General features: G+C 43.9%; 1 protein-coding gene across 3 annotated transcripts in view; it reads right to left on the reverse strand.

Annotated features, from left to right (window-relative positions):
• The window catches only part of SEPTIN9 (septin 9), a 191,419-nt gene that overhangs the window by 78,027 nt on the left and 92,036 nt on the right, over positions 1-21,356 (reverse strand). For all 3 annotated transcript variants that reach the window (XM_081897804.1, XM_081897806.1, XM_081897805.1), the window contains one exon: positions 12,547-13,197. In XM_081897804.1, the coding sequence (XP_081753930.1) occupies positions 12,547-13,197 (651 nt within the window). The remainder of the gene's footprint in view (positions 1-12,546; positions 13,198-21,356) is intronic.

Below are 21,356 nucleotides of genomic sequence, written 5' to 3' on the forward strand. Positions count from 1 at the left end.
ATTAATTAATTAATTAATTACTACATCCTCAGCACCTCCAGATAGGGCTGGGAATGTCCCCCATCTGTAATTCTGAACAGTTACTGTCAGTCAGTGTAGAAGTGTTGCCTTCCTGGACAAATGCAGTGTAGACAATTCTGAGCTAGATGGACCAATGGTCTGACTCTGTATATGGCACCTTCCTACTGGGGACTCAACCAAGCTTCCATGGAACCCCAGGGGTTTCCTAGAGCAGAGATTGAAAACTATGATAAGGAGGGAGCTGAACACCATATTTGAAGCTAAGCCAGATGCCTAAAGGGCTGGCACAGTGCGAAGCCGCTTCTCTGAGACAGGAAGAGACAGAAACTGCTAAGATTAAGTTTACATTATTACTCATAAAGTTGTGACGGGGTAGCTTGGGGGAATTAGAGAGAGGAAACCAAAGTTAATCCCAAGGATAAAATCCCAATTCTTGTTGTTTATAAATGCATTATTTGAAGACACAATAGACCCTACGTGAAGCAAATACTTAAGAGCAAGATCGGACCTATTACTCCAAGACGGAATACATTTCTTATCTCAAGGGTATGAACCTAGCAGCACCAGATTAAACTCCAACAAAAAATATGTCCCATCTAATGAAATATGAGACAAAAGAACGTACCCTCCAGTCCTTGCAGCCACGTAAGCTTGCCAATTGCCCGAGGCCTTCTACTACCCAGAAAAGTTTCACTAATCGGTCATTTCTCCGTTCTTTTGACTTTCTAGGCTTTGGGCATCCTCCCTGTTCTGTTCCTGGTGGCAACTTCTCCCCATTTCCCTGCTTTCCCTGGACACATTCACAACAAAAGCAGCAGGCCTATGTCTACATTTTATTGCAATGTTATTTTATTGTGATGATTAGTAAAACTGATCAGCAGCAGGCAACCGGAAGCACAGCGAGAAGCAGCTGAGTTCTACTGACAGGACGGATGCAGTTGCTGAGCTTGTTAATTGTTTCCTCTTTCACTCTCATCAGCTGTTTCTAGGACGCTGTTGGCCGATTCAGAGGTAATAATCACAGCACACGGGCATGCCTTTTTACCTTGTCATCTTGGTATATGGACCTTGCTAGCTGAAGCAACAGGCTGCCAAAGGTTGACATTTAGAGGTCCCTTGAGGACCAATTAAAGAGCTTTCTGGTGGCAATGTTTTCGTAATAAACATTTCAGCTTAATTCGACTCTAAGGGTTTCATGGAAATACACTGCCATCATTGGTCCAGTGGCAAAAATATCAAACTCCACCATTGCCAACTCAGCGGCCAGATGCTACAGAAATGAACCAGTACTCATCCCTGGTTGGTATAAAGGTGTCTGCTGAACTATTTCCAAATGTGGCAGATGGAGCTTCAATTATGGCAGTGTTAAAATCCTGGAAGGGATCTATAGGCCAATGTTGGAGGCCTGAATCCACAAGGTGTTATGCCACACTGGACTGGAACAAATGAACACAGCAGAGGCAGAGCCAATGGGTGTCAATCAGGGCTGTGAGGGATGGTCTTAATGATGTCATGCACCTGAGCATTGCCTTTAAAACTTTGATTAAACATTCCAGGAAATAATTCCTACTAAGCACCATTCTCAGACAGATTGACTCATCTAGTTCAGTGGTTGCATAGGTGTCAGTCAAAGTAAATATGTATGCTTCGAAGGGCAGCTTTGCTTTCAGAATGAAAATGGATACCCCTAAGACAATCAGCCCAACTCTAGACATCAAGAAAATACGTCTGGTTCATGATAGTTTGCAAAACTTTACTGACCACGGTGTTGGCATTCCAACCAGAAGGTGAGACAGTCAGATCAGAAGTGATATTGTGGGGAGAGAATGCCAAGGATTCACACAAAACTGAGCAGGAGGACCAAGCAGGGAGTCAGGTAGGAACAGGCAAAAATCAGGGATGCTGAAGAAATCAGGAACAAGGGGAAAGAGCATGATCACCTGTGGTGAACGAAGAGAGGAGAGATGACAGCTGAATAAAAGGGGATGGCAAGAATTGCCAAGGATGCAGGAAACAGATGAGAGGAGGAGGTATGTAAAGTCTGGGGTAGCATACTGTACTGCTGGGTTAACTGGTAGGAATATAAATAAATAAACCCGAGATCTACTGACACTGGAGGAGGAACAGGGGTGTGGGGGGAATGCATTGCCCCTGGTGGCACGATCCTGGTGGGATGCCATCACGGCTGCCCCCCCTGAGCTGGGCGCCGCCACCCCCCAGGACGTGTGCCACACCCCTGTGGGTGGTGCGCCATGCCCCTGCCTGCTCTCTGCCCCCCCCCCGTCAGAGCTTGAAGCTCCGCCACTGTCTACTGATAAGAAGAGCCCTAACTGTGGAAGTGGCAGGGTGTGGAGTGTCACCAGGTGGCTCTTGAGTACATATGAGATACACTGGAGCTCTTAAGACAAGATAGATAGGAATTCTGTCAACTAAACTAAGCTTCTTTACAAATACCTACATTCAAAGTTCGTAACATGCAGTTTAGAACCAGAACTGCTCCCTTAGCTCATGAGTAGGCAACGTTGTCCACTGTCTCCACGTTATATGATATCGCTCTTGAGCCATTAGCCTGTGTCATTAGATATTCAGAAGACATGAAAGGTACTAAAATTCAAGGCCTAACATTTAAACTAATATTCTATGGAGACAATATGCTATTATTGCTCTTTAACACAGGAAGTTCACTTCCTGCCTTATTGAAAAACATTACAAATTGTGGTGAATTGCATGAAATGGAGAAACAGAACTCCACAGCCTTCAAGCAGAGAATCTGTCCTTTAAAATGTACACTTTTCCATTTTATATCCTACAGCCAGGACATTTTCTGCATAGATGAGAAATTAACAATGAATTGTCATCAGACATTAGTATTGCTCTGAATAATATTCAGAGGCTTCCCTCATCCTTTTCTTTGGGTAGTGGTGGTAGTGGGGAACAGGAAGAAAAATACTCTTTAAATGAATGTTATGTTTCAGGAGCCTTCCTTTTTTTCTTGTTTTTACATTTATAAGCCACTCTTCATTCAAGGATCACAGGGTTGTTTACAGTATACAACTGTCATATTTTGAAACGGGGAGTGCTAAGAGTCACAAACTCTGTGTTTTCTGTAACATGTAGTTCTACCCTGAAGAATAAAGCAACTTCAAAGCAGTCAGTAGTATCTCACAGTTAGAAAATATGAGGCATCCACCACAGACCCATCAGGGAAGAAATGGATCAGCCCATCAAGTCCAGTATTTTATTCTCACAGCAGCCAACTAGATACCTATGGGAAGTCCACAAGCAGGGCGTGAATGCAACGGTGCTCTCCCAACTTGTTGCTCCCCAGCAACTGGCATTCAGAGAGGTACTCCCTCTGACACTGAAGGCACAGCACACCCATCATGACTAGCAGTAGCCATGGATTGCTCTAAGCACCATCCAAGTTGTTGCCCAGCACTATCTTGTGGAAGTGAATTCTCTAGGTCCTCTGGGTGAAGAAGCCCTTCCTTTTGCCTGTTCTGAATCTCCCACCTTTCTGTTTCACCGGATGGGAACAGACTCTTGATGGAAAGAAATCAAAATTAATCCAGGGGATGCCGTATTTTTCGTTCTATAGGAGACACCCGACCATAGGATGCACCTTGTTTTAGAGGGGGAGAACAAGGGGAAAAAAACCTCCCCCTCTCTGTGCAGTGCCCCTTCAGCGAAGCGGCAGGAGAAATGGAGCCCCTTCCATTTCTCCTCCTGCTTTGCTGAAGGGGCGCTGCACAGCTCTCCCTCTCCCACACTGAAGCCTGGAGAGCGAGCGCACCGAACCCTCTCGCTCTCCAGGCTTCAGTGAAGGCAACCCAAAGCCTCTGGAGCGTGGCGGGAGCACTCCCACTGTGCTTCTGAGGCTTCGCATTGCTATTGCTGAAACCAAGGAGCCTGCATTCACTCCATAGGACACACACACATTTCCCCTTAATTTTTGGAGAGGAAAATGTGTGTCTTATAGAGCGAAAAATACGGTAACTTTGAGGCAGCAAAGACACACAAGACTCCCCCTCCCCCACCACACATACACACACTTGTGAATAGTGTTTGTGAATTCGCAGGTGCTGATTCCACTTCAGTTCTGCTTGAAATATCCCCAGCACTAATACTGGCAGATGCTTGTTTCCAAAAGGAACTCTTTGGAAAGACAGAAAGGAGGGAGTTTCTGACCTTAAGCATCTCTGCAGCTGTACTCTGCTCTTTATTAGGCCTCACTTAAGCTGCCAGAAGTCCAGCCACCAAACTGTCATCACTCTCTTGGTTAATCGGAAGTCGGGGGCCCATTTCATGTACGGAGAAAGCCTGCCTTGCTCACCATTTTGAGCCAGGCAGCTAGTTGTTCTTGACTCCCCCCCCCCCTTTGGATACTTCATGAATGTTCTAGTTAGACACTGCATATCTTTAATTACTTCAGAACAGATAAAATGACACCAAAAATCACTATGTGGTAGAGACAAGGGGAGAGAGGAAATGAAGGTTGGAATCCAAGAAAACTTGCCTAGAAGGCAACAGTAGTTGCTACAAGAATCCACCTGCTTATTGTACAGCTCCTGTTATATGCACACATGGTATAGAGAGCATTAGGACTCATTCTGTGATGCTCTTGCACTTGAAACAATTCCAGTGTAAAGTTTGTGAGTAGGATGCAATATCAGTGCTTTGCATTTGTAAAGATGTTACGGTCGTGTTAGCGGTGATTGTGTTTATCTCTCCTCTAGCTAGGCTCTAGGGTTCCATCATCAGCAGGCTCCTGGCAAATGAGCTCAATCTTCCAACAGCTCAATTGCCCCAAGGGAGGAACCAACTTCATCTTCAGTGATTCAGATGCTTGCTGTATCTACAGCAAGCTGGTAGATAGGTAGTTTGTATGTTTTATAAAACAACAGTATGTAGGTGCTTTGTTGTTCAGACACAAAGGTCATAATCATATTATTATACAATTACGTGATTATTATATTATTATACAATTATTTTACTCACCCTTCACCCTAAGGACTCAGGACAGGCTACAATAATTAAAACACAGTTTAAAACAACTTATTTTTTTCAGCATTGGGCTCTATTTTGTGGGAAGCCAGGTGATACTTTTAAAAATATTATTAAATAAGACTCAAATAGCAGTGCCATAGAAGAGATTTTATTTTTTTCTGGCACTCCCAACTCTGTAGGAATAAAAAAATGGAACCCAGCAATGTTTACAGTATTGATTTGTGGACATTAAGTCCCCCTGAAACTTAAAATGAAGAGCAGCTAATTGTTTTTGAAAAGAAAGGAAAAAAAAGGGGAACCAATTCATAACCACTGTGCTAGTCTTCTTAAGTGAGTGGAGCGATTATTGCTATGCAGCCTTTGCCAACAGCATTTTTTTTCCAAGAGCCTGTCACTATAGGACTACAAAAATGAAATATACCTAATTTGGAGAGAAGACTTGTTACAGGCACTGTACAAGAGTGTAGAAAGGTTAGTAAGTTATCTGGATCTAAAAAGTTAACTGGCACAGAATGTCTGCTGTGTGGTTCAAAATCATTATCCAGCTTTGCTCACATAAGGGCTACAATGTTTTTCATTATTTCTGCTCTCTTCCATAAAAGGTACGGATCAGGGTCGGAGACTGGCAGCAGTGGCTTATGAACGACTGGATTTTATATTTTCAAAGTAAGCTTTTCCATGGTTTCTTCATCTCTGTGTGCGTTTGTTGTGCAACCTGAGACCTTAACATAAAGCAAAGTTAGAATCCAATTAAAATCCACAAGAATTTCCTCCATTGCCATCTGAAGTTGGAAAACAATCCGAAGACAAATAATGAGGCTGCCTGCAAAACAATAAGTAGAAGTGCAGGAAAAAGATGTTTTGGAGCCAAACTGTAGATCTCCCCAGGCTGTGGTTGTTAGCTCTGGGTCCTGTTTGAAACAACTTTGGAAACACGTTGTTTGATTACAGCACATGATAGCAAGCCCCTAAGTCACTCTGTGTACCTTTATCCATGAAATTATGGTTGCCAGATCCCATCAGGTCCTTTAGTCCAAAAAGGTGCTCCATAACGGAGGAAGAAGTGTGAACAACAAAGCTTAAATAAGAGCAAAGGGAGAGGGAGGGAGGCCACTGGAGCTGAGATAGCCTTAGAGAAACAGCCTTGCTACCTTTGCTCTTGGGACATAAATCTGGACAGAGAAGAGCAGCTAAAGGGGTGTGCAAGGGGGAACCTTTCATGTCACTTGCCTTCGGTTTATAGCTCTTGCACTGGACACAGGGCCTCTTTAGGACTGAAAGCCCCTTTTGTATTAATCTCCCTGAACGTGGCTGTCTCATGCTTTAAATCTCCCACCAGACAGCTGCCCTCATTGTTCAAGCCTTACTCTCAAGCAGCTGTCCTGGGATACCAGAGCCTCTTTTAAATCAAAGTCACCCCCTCTTCCAGGCAGCTGTTCCTGGACTCCATGACTTGGGCTCCACCTCTAGACTCCAGTGAAGAGCTCAGTCTTGCACGATTCTTATCTTCACTCTGGTGATAACTCATGTTACATTAAATTTGGCAGGATGGGTCACAATGCCTCAGAGTTAGATTAATGTAGTTTTGTTTCCACAGAGTTTGTTCATTTGTGGAGAGGCATGAGTCAGATGTTCTCCTGATTCACCTTATGCCTCAAGAGTAGTGATTTGGGGGGCAAGGAGTAGGAAGACACTTTTAGAGAGACCATTAATTCTGCCCCCCTTTTTTGTTGCAGTTTTCAACTGTACACAGCTAGATTTCTCTCACTCTCCTGCTGTTATAGGGCAGTTTCGGCCCAATGTTTCTTTTCATGTTTCTCAGCTAAACAAGGAGAACACAGTAAATGTGATGCCTTCACATTGCTACAGAGTCATGTATCAATGGGACCAATGGCTGTGTCCTAATGTCACTAGAAGCAAATGAAACCCATTAGAGGGGAAAGCTCCCTATACAGATAAGATGGGCAATCCTACTCAATATCAGGAATCATGAGCATAGCAATCTTACATAAATCTACTCAGAATAAAGTCCCACTGAGTTCCATGAGGTTTACTCCCATGTAAATGAGTCTAGAATTGTGGTCTTAAACTTTTCTCTCTTTTTTGCATTGAACTCCTACAGTTTACTGACAGGCCTGGTTCACCTGCAACATTAAACCACATTTAAAAATAAACTATAATTTAACACAGGATTTCCCAAACTTAGGTTTCCAGCTGTTTTTGGACTACAACTCCCATCATCCCTAGCTAGCAGGATCAATAGTCAAGGATGGAACCTTGGTTTAACATACTCAAGTTCTTTGCTCCTCATCCACCTTGTTGCTGGCCGTGTCACACAGAAAACAAGCTACTCATGAGGTGTGAACCTGGGCTCATGCTTTGTTTCTTCCTAACAAACCATGAACAGAGGCAAAGGTTTGTTCTTGGCTTACTACTCATGTTTTGTTTGAGAGAAACAAACAAACTTGCTTAGGTCCACACACGACTAGTAAGAATCTGGCTTGTTTCCTTCCCCACAGGACACAATCAGGAGTGAGGAGAAGCTAAGCTGTCATACACACTTAAAACCATAGTAAATACTGCATGAAAACTGAGTGAAGAGCCTTTCTGATGCTGACATAATCCCCATCCATTTTGGATCAGCCCCAGATCTAATTCTGATGTCAATTGTGGCTGTACAGGAGGTAGTTGTGTTTCATTTCTCCACCAAGGTTTTTCTTCTCTTCCTAAGGATTTAAGGGAAGGGGTAAAGAGGCTGGATCTTGCTCAGTTCCACACATTACCAGCTTTTGGTTCCCTTGACTCCATCTTGGTATTGATGCGGAAATCTTTAATAAGTGATTCATTTAGCTGGCCAGCATTCCAGTGAAGTCACAGGAGGCACAGTGCCATTTCCAAAGCTCTACTGCAATTTACATCCAGAAATCTCTTCAGAATTTCCTTGCATTCAATATGACAGCACAGAAGAAGAAAAAGCACTTACGGAAATTGGTTCAATGACAACTTTTGTAAGAGAATATTTTTTTTGCTAAGGCTGGCCTTCCCTAAGCCTGTTCTTCAAATCATCCCCCAGAGATCAGGATGGAAAAGTGAACTTGGATGAAGCCTTGTTTTGACTTCCCACACAGCTCAGGTCTAAAGAAAACAGATGCCTTCTGAGTCACACACAATGGAGCACAGTTCTTCCATATTACGCTTTGGCAGTGAAGGGTTGGTTTGGAGATTTGGGTGGTGGTGATCACACAGTGGTCTTAAGATTTAACAGTAACACCCACCTCCAAATTTCAGTGGCAGATAGTGGGGTTAATGGCTATCACCAAATTTTGTTCAAAACAGATCAAACCAAAGCTTCTTTCTGTGCTAGAATTAGAAGGTCCTTTGTTGTTGTTGTTTAGTCGTTTAGTCATGTCCGACTCTTCGTGACCCCATGGACCAGAGCACGCCAGGCACTCCTGTCTTCCACTGCCTCCCGCAGTTTGGTCAAACTCATGCTGGTAGCTTCGAGAACACTGTCCAGCCATCTCGTCCTCTGTCGTTCCCTTCTCCTTGTGCCCTCCATCTTTCCCAACATCAGGGTCTTTTCCAGGGAGTCTTCTCCTCTCATGATCTGTCCTTCCAGTGAGCACTCAGGGCTGATATCCTTCAGAATGGAGAGGTTTGATCTTCTTGCAGTCCATGGGACTCTCAAGAGTCTCCTCCAGCATCCATTCTTCGGCGATCAGCCTTCTTTATGGTCCAGCTCCCACTTCCATACATCACTACTGGAAAAACTGGAAAAACCATAGCTTTTACTATATGGACCTTTGTTGGCAAGGTGATGTCTCTGCTTTTTAAGATGCTGAGAAGGTCCTTAGCACTCTGCAAAACTTCAGCTATGTTGTGAATGGTTACCAAGAAGCTATGGCAATAAGAAATAGAAAACTCAGATGCTGCCCTGCATCACACCCTAAGTTTGTAAAGGGAGGAAGGAAGGAATAAGATAAGAACTAAGAGAAAGGGCGACTTCTACTGCACACCAAAAGGAAATTGCAAACACCCCCAACCTTCCTTGTAAGGTATCATGTCAGGGCTTAAGATGCTCTGAAAAACAACAAAGAAAGGGAGGAGGAAGCTGTTTATCTAATCAGCAAACTTGGAGTAGGAAGGCACTCCTCTCTAATTATTAACTCCTGTGCAGTCATGGATTGGGCAAGAGAATGATACCTACAGCAAGAATGGTAAAGGAGGAATCAGTGATCATGGAATGGACTCTTAGAAACAAATAAACAAAACTTGGTACCATCAAGGAAGGAATGGAACAGGAGATTTAATGTATAACCAGATTAATTGAAAACAAGATATAAGTACAGTGGTACCTTGGTTCTCAAACGCCTTGGTTCTCAAACACTTTGGTTCTCAAACTCCGAAAACCCAGAAGTAAGTGTTTCGGTTTTCGAATGTTTTTCGGAAGCTGAACATCCAATGCAGCTGTTGGGTATTGTTTCCAGGCACCTGTACCAATCAGAAGCTGTGCCTTGGTTTTTTAACATTTTGGAAGTCAAATGGACTTCTGGAACTGATTAAGCTGGTGCTTTTGTTTTTGCTATTTATTTTGTCTTTTTGTTTTTGAGGCTTTTCCGATTAATTTGTTTTTGTGACTGTGTGGAACCCGGTTCAGCTACTGATTGATTGTGTGACTGTGGAAATAGATAAAAGCCCCTCAACCAAACAGTAACTATCATCAGTACAGGTAAGAAAAAAATAATAATTTTAATTTTTATCATCTACAATAGTGTCTTATTTATTTTATAGTACAGTACATTGATTATTGCTTTCATTTTATGGATCAATGGTCTCATTAGATAGTAAAATTCATGTTAAATTGCTGTTTTAGGTGTTGTTTTTAAAAGTCTGGAATGGATTAATCCATACTGCATTACTTTCTATGGGAAAGCGCACCTTGGTTTTGGAATGCTTTGATTTTGGAATGGACTTCCAGAACAGATTAAGTTTGAGAACCAAGGTACCATTGTAATGTAAAACATGGAAGAGAATGAAGAGAAGCTTTAGTCCATGGCAAAATTATTACTCTCAGTGGGGAAAGGATTCTGGATTTTGCTAAATAAATAGGCTGTTTTTCACTAGATTTGTTTGCTACAGTAAGATGATTATGCATACCAAAGCATCATGTAGAACAGAATGCTATGCACGTCACACCTTGCTGGCTGAATGCTTTTCTTAGTGAGGTGTTCCCAGTGCTCGAGATTACACACACACACACACACACACACACACACACACACACACATACACACACACACACACACACACACACACACACACCGTATTTTTCGCCCTATAGGACGCACTTTTTCCCCTCCAAAAATGAAGGGGAAATGTGTGTGCGTCCTATGGGGCGAATGCAGGCTTTCGCTGAAGCCTCTCCAGGCTTCGCGCACCTCTCTGCAAGCAGCGGGAGCCCGGCAGCTGCTCACTTCTCACGTGTGGTATAGATCCACTCTATGATCTGTAGGTCTGAACCACACCCTCAAATACAAGAAGCAGAAGGGAAGCCCCACTAGGCATGCAGTTCGAAACTCCCATTTGTTCTAGGAGTGTTTTGCAACAGGGAATTTCATTAGTGCAAGCAGTTTATGCGCTCTGCACAGTGGAAGGAAAGAAGGACCTTTTTCTGCCTCTCTACTTCCAGCCACTCTATGAAGACCACTCTTCTCCAGAGACCCTCATAAGAATATTAGGAGGCAGGCACAGGAAGCATGGCTTTGTTTTTTGCAGTCTTCAGATGAGGACTAGACCATGTGAAAAATGAACATCAGATTTTAGCTGCAGTTCATTCATTTTCAGCTTTGTATTCTTGTTATAAAAAAGCATGCCTAGACATTCCATTGTTGCGCCCATAGCCTAGATTTAAGGTGCCACTTAGCTCCTAGCTTTCATATCTCCGTTTCTAATACTAAAGGCATGCACACTAATCCTGAAGGGGGAGAGAGAGGAGCAGCTCAGGGAACAGCTTCTGTTACAGAGCTAGGAGCCCATACAGAAAGCAGGCAATGCTACAGGGTCTACAAAGCCAGGATGGAACATTGTCCAGGTTTCTCTGGCAGTAGCAGTCACAGTTAAGTGAGCAGAGCTATGGAGCTATGGAAATGCTAAATGAAGCTAGGGTAAGGCAAGGTGATGGAAAGGTCAGCGCTGTACTGTCTCAGTCAAGGCACATCAGAACGCCAAGATTTGAGAAAAAGCAATAGACATTGTTCAATTTACAGTACAGTACAATTTACAGTACAGGTTAAGAACTTAATTTGTTCCAGAGGTCTGTTTTTAACCTGAAACCATTCTTAACCTGAAGACCACTTTAGCTAATGGGGCCTCCTGCTGCCGCCGCGCCTCCGGAGCATGATTTCTGTTCTCATCCTGAAGCAAAGTTCTTAACCCGAGGTACTATTTCTGTGTTAGCAGAGACTGTAACCTGAAGCGTATGTAATCAGAGGTACCACTGTACTTGGGAATAAAAGTAACATCATTTTATCATCTACCTACCCACCCTCTTTTGTCTACCTTCTCTCTTAAGGAGACTGAAGAATGTATCCAAGGCGTGAGAATAACCCCACTGACTCCCTCACCCACGTCTTGAAGCAGCTACTAGTATGCCCATGTCCCCACGTCAGTGTCCCTTCAGACAGGGGATGGCTTTATCATAACACTAAAGGTGCCCATGTCCAAGTGAAGCAACACTACGGAAGTGCATATTAATGTTGTTTGAAGGATTCCCTTTCACTACCATCCCAGCAAGTAAAGAGACATGAGAACCACCTGAACAAGGACATTTTGGAAAGACAAGACACTTAAGTACATCCAGCACTAAAATTATCTCTAGCACCATTTATTTATTTGCATTTATGTACCACTTAATATTTCAAAAATCTATTGGCCATGTGCTAGTATGAATGCTTGAGCCACAAAGTGTGGGACTCAACAAACCACCTGCTTTTGCTACCTGGCTGGAAATACCGATACTTAGTTAAGAGGCTGACAGGCCACAAAACTGGGTATACTTGCCCTAGTATGGTTGTGCACAAAAAAGCTTGCAAGGCATCCATTACACTGGAAAGTACATATCACAGAGCATCTAATGTATGTCATACTCTCACTGAAGTAAAACTGCCCTAAGATCAGATGATTCCCATGTGCCTAGTGAGCCAATGTTGTAACATACAGAAATCACAAATATACAGCAAATGCACCAACAGAGAGATCTGGAAGCATGTAAAAAGATATACATGCATCTTCAAAAGTCTACAGTGAACTTGAATACCACTCAAAATAGATGTCAAATCCACCCCCAAAATCTGCCCCCCCCTTAACAGCTATGTGAAAGCAGCCATGAGCTAAAGCACAGATTTTGTGCCTCCAAAATAACCCACATGAATGGCGGAAGAGCTATTAGGAAAACACAAATGTATTTGTACACAAAGAACTGCACAATGTAAAAGAAGAAGAAGCTCATTTTCTGCTTACCTTCTTGGCATTTGGGTGGAATTTCAGTCACTGCTGGCTGTAGCTTTGGTTCTGGTGGCAGGTGCTGATTGGTTGGGAAAAGCTCCACGTTTTCATTCTGCCTAACTGGTGGTACTGGAACCTCTGAAGATTTTGCTACCTGGATTTCCACACGTTTGGTGGCAACATCAGGCACAGGTGGGCTAGCAGCTTCCATTCTGCGCTGTGTTGGCTCGGGGATCTTTGAGGGGACTTCCATTCTGCGAAGAGCTTGGTCCTGAGGCTTGCCTATATTGATCTCAGTCCTCCTGGGAGTGGTCTCAGGGGGCTTGTGCCCCAGCACATCTGCTCTCTTGAGGCCAAATCTTGAAGCTGGGGTGGAGTTCTCCACTTGCTTAGATGAGATATCAATGGAGATTTCTGTTCTTCTGGACACTGGCTCAGGATGTTTTGGTCCAGAGAGCTCAACTCTCCTCAGAGAAGATTTAGGAGATCTTTGTGCAGACTCCACATGTCTGGAAGGGGACTCTGAATTCTTGGTGCCAAGATCCTGGAATTTCTGTGTGGAGCTGGACACTGTGGACCTAGCAAGAGGGTTGGGTGTCCGTCTTTGTGGAGTGGAAGAATTTGGAGGCTGGTCTGCTTCTTCAACCTCAAAGGATCTTTTCAGAGCTGGAAGATTAACAAAAAGACATAATCCAAGTTTAAACACCACAATCAACTGTATGAGATTACTGACCTCAGAGACGCAAACAGAAACCTAGAGTTCAAGTCCCCATTGTGCACTGTCCTACAAACAACTCTTTTTCATACCTATTGTGCTAAACCTAGAAGTCAGGTAAACAACGCAATGTCTCGTAGATTCTTGAGCAAAGCCCAAAGTCAGGGAGAGCCCCTGTACCACATGAAGTTCCAGAAAAGGTCACATGGTGTTTCACCAGATTCAAAAATCAGTGGATCCATGGACTGAAATGTGAGGTCCCTCCCAACTCTTTGACTCCTTACTAATCATAATGCTTTGGGCTCTTCCTCTTGAAATTTGTCCTGCTCCATTTATTCAATTATTATAGGCCCTATTGTTCAACTGCATGACATTGATTCAGGTGCCATTCTTTCTAAACAAAATCCAAGTCCATTTGGAAACAGCAGAAACATACACACAGAGAGATCTTCCTGCCTAGACTAAATTCATTCAGGATCACTTTTCACCTTATTTTGTGTGCTCATATTCACCAAACAATTGCAAAGGAATGCTCAGAAAATGGCCAAAGACAGGCATATCTGTTATACATGCATGTTGCATATCTGGCACATCCATCTAGCAAACCTCCCAAAAGACACAGGTCTCCTTGCAAGTTACAGATATTGCACCATCAGATGTTTCCTTACACAGATCTTCAGAAAGTAAAGAGAGAGAAGCAATATGGGATGTAGGTCCCAATAGAAGAGGAGAATCTGGTGAACTTCTTTAACCTTGTTAGAAAAGCAGCAGTGGGAAGGTGTAGGTATACAAAAAATGGCAAGGCACAGTGATTGCTCAAACATTTTGTTGGGAAAATTTGCTCAAAGAAAGGAATAAAGCCTCCATTTCTACCTGCTTCCACAGGAGCAAACATGGAACCCTTGAACTAGGACAGTGGTTTTCAACCAGTGTGCTGCAGTACCCTGAGGTGCCTTGAATGATAGTCGGGGTGCCGCAGGCAATGCTGGCCTCTGTCCCTCTTTCCTCTCCTCCATCCTCTGATACCCTCTTATGTCTCTGCCTCCCAAAGGCTTGCACAGCTGTTTATTGCAGCAGCCCTGGCTCTAAGCTCCCCAGGCAAATGGTGCCTCTGGGGCTGGTCAGGGGGTGCTTCCCAGGCCCCTGTGGGGCAGTGTGAGGAGGCCTCTCTCTTTGGGGCAGGGGAGAGACCAGGGTTGGCAGCTGTGGCTGGCCAGAGGACTCCCAAGGTGAGGGGAGAGGAGAGAAGGCTGAGGGAACACTCCACAAGGGAGAGTGTTTGAAAAAGGATGAGAGGCTGCCAGCTCTGCAGGCAAGGGGTGACATAACTGGGATCCTGAGCCCCACAGGGGTGCCGCAGAAAGAATGTAGTTGAGTCAAGGGAGCCATGGACTCAAAAAGGTTGAAAACCTCTGATCTATGGCCTAGAAACCACATTGCTTAAGCCAATATACTAGTCTATGGATCACAAGCTGCCCATTCAGTAGAACATATCCAGGCTGCATTTAAGGAATGTAAGAAGTTGTATGACGAACCCAGTGCAATGATGCAGCTAACCACAAGCTGCTGAAGTAGACATTTTGGTTATGCAGGAAAGGAAAGGAAATTGAAGCAGGAAAGTGTCGTTACTGTTATTTTAAAATAATTGCTTGACGCATTTGGGCTATGTTTAATAATGGGCTACATCACGACTGCCACAATATTTCATTGCAGAGACACCTGGAAGCATCTCAAGCTGGAGACAGGAAGCCTCAAAGCCACAGTGAGCAGAGTACATGCGACAGCATCCATTATGACAAGGCCATTTATTGTAGCATTGCAGTGGCATGATGTTGGTGGCGGTTATCTGTGCAGCACAGTTGCTGCAGCCTCGAAACATCACAGGGTGCTTGCAACATTATATTTAACCTTCCTGGTTTGTGCATTACCACCAATTAAGATAAATGGCTGTTTACATACCGCATTTGCTAGGTAATGAGACACATTATCTTTTGAAAGAGGTTAAGTGTCTTCTCAGTTAAAACTACCACTCAGAAAACATCAGATCTTTATTGCTATCAAATGAAGACAACAGTGCAGTGAGTAATGAGGGTTTCAAAAGCACTGAGCAATAAGCTAAAAAGAACCCCAGAGACGAGCACCACAGAACTCCAACAAATGAGGTAATGAGGCAATGGCATCACACTTTCTTCTAAGCTAGGGATGAACAAACCTAGCCTTGGGAAGCTTCAAAATCAATCTCAATTATTTCTGTTAAGCATTTGAATGGGAACTTGCAATCCAATCAGATTGTGGGTGTGGGTGGGTTTGTGGGTGTGATTTGAAGTGGGGAGGAAGGGGTGTAAGGGGCAGGGAACCTCAAAAATAGCAAGGCTGTGCCTGAAAACAGGAGGGAGGCAGAGCTGAGCCAGAGAAATGAGGGATGTGAAAGGCTGAAGCAGACCCAAAGATTGGGGGATGGGGGGGGGAAATGTCAACAAGTGTCTTGAATTGAGGTGGTGGGTGATAGCAGGGGGCAACGTGCTGTTAGTGTGAAGCAAGCTAGAGGTTGGGAGAAGGGAAACAAAAGCAGAGGTCCCAAGGCTTGGGGTGCTGAGTGAGTGGCTGAGGAGGAAGAGAAAGGGAAGACTAATTCCCTAGTCTTTGTAATGACCAGCCAAGCCTTTGGCAGCAGGTCCCAAAGTACCATAATGTTGAGTGGCGTGGCAACAACAATGCCACATTTGAGCCAGGCTCAAGACTCTGCTTTGCTTGTACACTCACTCACCCTGGAGCCTTCGCAAATGGGGTGCATCCAAAACTGCAAGTCTCTCTCTCTCTCTCTCTCTCTCTCTCTCTCTCTCTCTCTCTCTCTGTGTGTGTGTGTGTGTGTGTGAGAGAGAGAGAGAGAGAGAGAGAGAGAGAGAGAGAGAGAGAGAGAGAGAAGAGAAGAGATTAGAGATTTCTGGACCTTAATAAGGCCAGAGGCGGGGTGTGAGGCTTCAGAAAAATATCAGCTCTCCCATCCTCCTGACCACACACGCAGACATGCCTCATTACCTTCCTTGATGGAGACAGTTTGGGCCAAGCTGTTTCCTTGGGAATGGCTACCCTTATCTTGAAGTTTTTGCTGCATTGCTTAGTTAGTGAAATCCTGCCATGCGTTCCTGAGCCACTCAGAGTGAACATCAATTGTGTATAGCCCTTTTCACTGTCCAGAGTGTGCATACACAGACAGACACACACACAGAGACACACACGCACGCACACAGATTAGACCTATTGGGAGAAACAACTCCCAAAGACTTCCCCCAACTCCTTTTGAGACAGCCATAGATTTCTCTCCTGCCAGGGCGGAGGAAGGAGAACAGCAAATGGGATGTGTATATTTTCTGACAGCCAGGAGAGGAGAAATAAGTTTAGACAAAGCCCGACCCTAAAGCTCAAGGGGAAACAAAAATTACCCTGAGCTTAGGGCTGCCTCAGCCCCTTGACCACACTTTCCCCTCCTCCAATTTCCTGTTGCTTTGCTAAGCTTCATGCCTCCCGTTCCCTCTTTTCTTCCCACCCACTGTTACCTTACTCCAACTAGCAGAAGCTCAGTAAATAAAAATGAAGGCATGTACAGGAGTGGGCTTGGCATATTTGAGGAAGTAGCAAACGAACAGAAGAAGAAATGAAGATACAATGCTTTTGAAAATAGTATTTTCTGCCCCAAAACCAAGGAAAAGGAAATAAAAACAGTGCATTGCAGAGGACTCTGCCTCCCTGACTTCTCTACAGGAAAGCGGCCCTGAAATTCTATACAAAACCAGCTGAATACAGACAGGCCCATCCTGCAGATCAAGCCAGGGAAGAGTCAGAATTCAGCCAGATGCATATGGTGTGCCCTAAAGCCCCAAAACAGCTTAGCTATTTTGTTTGCTTTTCCAATACAGCACATGATTGACAACCAGCTCTCCCACTGCACCACCAGGGAAGAGTGGTGAGCTCCAATTGGAACCCTGATGCTGAAGTGTGTGTTTTTTTCAAAAACCATTTCCCCACCCTGTTTCCCAATTACCCACACAACAAACCCAAGCTATTTGCCACACTGGGCAAAACATATCAATACCATAATCTGTGAGAAATTGTAGTGAGTTCCTGAGGAGGCTGAAGGAAACTGTCCCCTAGGATGGCCAGAAAGTGGGGTTTGGTGGTCACTAAAGATGGATACTGATCGCAGTGAAGAACTGTTTGAGGCAAGTTGAGAGTTAATTATTTGGTATGTGAGGCTCACCCTTCCAGAGTCCTTCATTCCTGCCACCCATATTTTCAGGCTTTGTGGAATCTCCCAAATCTAGGCAACAAGGGGTTCTTCAAACAGTACCAAAGAGTACTGGGGTGGGGGAAGCTGATACAAAAACTGCATCCTTTATTCCTGAAGTGTTTCAGGGGTTACTGTTTTGCAAGAAAAGCAAAAACTTTGTAAGTAAATCAGTCGGATCTATTTATCTACAACTGAATGACGAAATATAGACAGACTGAATCTGCTCAGATGCACTTTGCAATGATGAATCAGCCTCTCTGATTTAATCGTAATGATAAAGGAAGCTTTCTGTCTCCTTGAATTTCAGGCAATATCAGCGTTAAATGGGTGCTGCAGATTAGCCAATCCAGCTGCACTGGTTTAATTGTAAAGTTCAAAATGCAGTAGCAGTAAATAATTAAGATTTCTGAAAGCATTCCCCAAAAAATTTCTGAACAAGTTTCACCAGTAGCATTGCTTCATCTAGTTCTGTGGTTTCCAACATGGGGCACACACCACACAAGAGGGCAATTTGATTTTTAAGGGGGGGCAATTCAGAAATGAGTTATTAACAGTTAATGGTCCTTTAGACTTCCTCCATGTGAATAGGAGTTCACTTTTTAAATAATAAGAATTATATGTCACGGGCGGGAGGGGTCAGGAGTTTAGAGATGCTTAGGTGGGAAATGGCCAAAAAAAAGGTTGGGAACCACTGATCTAGTCCCTTCTCCCAAGATGGGTCCATTCATAGCGGAATCAAAACAGATTTGCATCCTCAAAATGATGCACTTCAATATGCCAGTTAATGACATTTGTAAATTTTTTAGCCAGAAAAGTAGAAATTATCAACAATTAGACATCTGAAACCAGTATGCCATGCCTTTTCTTTCCTATGGTTCCTATGCTGCATATTATTTTCTTAACAAGAAATGAAAATACCGTACATTTTTTTAAAAAAAGTACAAATACATTGATTTCAGGGTATGACTTTGTTGGCTATAATTTTTAAGAGGGGGTAGGGAGAAAGAGGTTTAATTTAAAGCCCTAATATGGTTTTAAAAATAAAATAACTAATATTGTCTAAATTGAGATGAAGTTCAACGGAGACATATTTAGATCTGAATCCATGACAGCCTGTTCTAATATTGCTTTTCTATGTAAAGAACAAAGCACTGGGAAAACATCTGTCTTTGAGAACTGCACATTAGATCATGTACTTCATTATAACAAGCTCAAATATGTATGACAAAAACCTTGCAGTTTCTCACAGGACACTCATGATCTGGGGAAAAGACTTTCCTGCTTCCAGAAGTTGGCTATTTGACCTGAATTTCTCATGCGGGAAATGCTGGTGGCAATAATGACCATCATGCTGAGCACAAGCCAGAAGGCTCCACCTCCTGCTTCATTGAGCTTTAAAAACTCAAGTCTTCCTGTCTGTGTTACAAATAGTTTGTTGTGCACTCTTAAGTTCCCCAGAGGGCCTCTTCCATCTGTTTCAGGCTCTGCCAAATAAAGCTTAACATAATAAAACTCCCTTTATTAACATGGTGGGAGGACAATTGTCATCATGACCCACGTGGAACATGGGAAGCCTAAGCCAATCACATCTGCCAGTGAGCTGTGGGGGCTGAACAACAGCACCCAAGTTACAGCCAAGTGGATGACATAAATAAGGAAGCCATGGGACAAACAGAAATCATGACCAAAGGCCAAAATGCAGGAAGACACCAGAGTGAGGAAATCCTTGTTGCCTAGACAGCCTAAGAGGAAACCTTTCTATAGTCTCCCAAGTTCAGGAGTGTCTAGTGGTCTACCAGGGTGGGCTGAGCCAATCCAGAGCCTGAATGTATTTAAACTGCTAGGCAGACTCCAGCCTTCCATCTGTGGCTCACCACACACAACAGCTGCACAGTGAGATCCAAGTGTTCCCTGGCAGAACTTCACACTTGGTCCAAGGAGTCCCAGCTCAACCATTAAGGTCACTGGGCAGCCTCAGACACCTCATCTATCTCATAAGATTGACGTGAGGGGTGGCTGTGCTACTCCACTGCAGCCAAAGGAGCCCTATGCTGAAGACCAACAGATTCATTATGGCATATGCCAGGGCTGGGGGATCTCCAGCTAACAGACCCAAGTAGCCCTGGCCTTGGCGTCACCATCTTGAACTGAAGCCAGTGATGCAAAGGGCCTTCCACTCCTGGAAGGTTTTGAAGGAGCTGCAGCCATGAAGAAAATTATTTACTTTGGGTGGCCCACGGGGGGGAGGTCTTTATCCAACCACCTGTTTCCCACACCTGACATATGCTTTTGTTTCATGAGCCAGGGCACACTTGATCAGAGACAATATGAAGTCACACTGATTTATCCCAGTTCATCTTCTTATTTCTTTGGGGGATAAGCAAGTAACACATAGCCCAAATCATACAGGCCTTAAGTGCATTGTTTTGCTGCCCAATTAAAAAAGAATCCAGAGAAGTGAGACAGAGGGTACACAGCTTCATTGTGCAGACAGAATTTCACAGTAGCCATTCAATGAGGGGCCATCCTGAGTTAAGTTTCCTTCTAGAGCCTATCTGATATGGAGGCAATCAAAACTTTGCAGAGAAAAGGGGCAAAAGAACTTATGTTCTTTATGTTCATCACGGCGCTGCGGGGTGGTGGTGATATTCTGCTATGGAATCTCACTCAGCAGCAGGTCAGAACAACTTTCCAAACCCACTTCTCTTCATCTCTCTTGGTTCCTGTGTACCCACCTGTGTTTCTGAAACTTCCTCAAAGCCATCCTTGGACTTCAACTCCTGGAAATTCAAAAGTGATCCTGCTGCCTTGCCGCCATAATCCACACACAACCCTGACCATGTACAAAGCTTATCCCATTCACCATTCGCAACACTCTTATAGCATGTAGAAATGTTAGCAGGATACCAACAGCAATTCACCAGATCCCTGGATTTGCACATACCTTGACAGGCCCCTGACTCTCCCAGGGAAGTCCCTCTGAAACCACGCACGCCCAAGACAGCTTGTTCATAACAGCATTAAAACATAAACATATCCCACTGAGTTTGACAACACGGTAAATGCACTATCCTCTCATTCCCCCTCATCATCATCAACAACAACAATCTAGGAAGCCAGATGGATTTATCTTTGCCCTAGAAAGGAAGGGTGGGAGGAAAGGGAGAGCAACCAACTGGCCAATCAATCACCACTGCTAACCCCCAACTAGCACAGCGGCCTGCAGGGAAGGGTAAAGGTCAGTATAACAAGGGGGAGTGCACAGCAAGCAAACCAAGTACAAACATGAGTTGCCTGATGGATAGAATCTTCTGCCAGGAAGTATCACAGGGAAAGATGCAATCTGTTTCCCACCAAACACACTTCTGCTTTTGAAACAGACAGTGAACCAATGAGCTATGGAACTTTAAAAAGAAAAAATCTAGGCAGGTTTGAAAAGAAAACAGCACTTCTTCCTTGGACTGCACTGGCACCTCTCATCTCAAGAAAGATGCATTAGTGGGCGGTAGGTATAAAAAGGTTGACTACCCCTGCTCTTATCCTTCAAAAGACGGATTGACAGTGATTGATTCTCAGTTAAACATCTGGCTAGTTCAGATGACAACCTTGAGCTAGGTTAAGAGCTTTAAGAACTTAAAGAAGAAAAGTCACTTGATCCTGGGACAGTCCACATATATACTGGCCTATTCTGACCTCTTTTTCCTAATGGTGACTGCTCCTGTTCTGCTCAGGCTGCACAGAAAAAGAATTTTAGTTCCTGAAATTCCTTCTGATTGTGCAGATAAGATATAACCGATAGAATTCTACAGGATGGGGTATTAG

Source organism: Podarcis melisellensis (genome assembly GCF_964234715.1).
Source record: "Podarcis melisellensis genome assembly, chromosome: 2".
NCBI classification, from domain to species: domain Eukaryota; kingdom Metazoa; phylum Chordata; class Lepidosauria; order Squamata; family Lacertidae; genus Podarcis; species Podarcis melisellensis.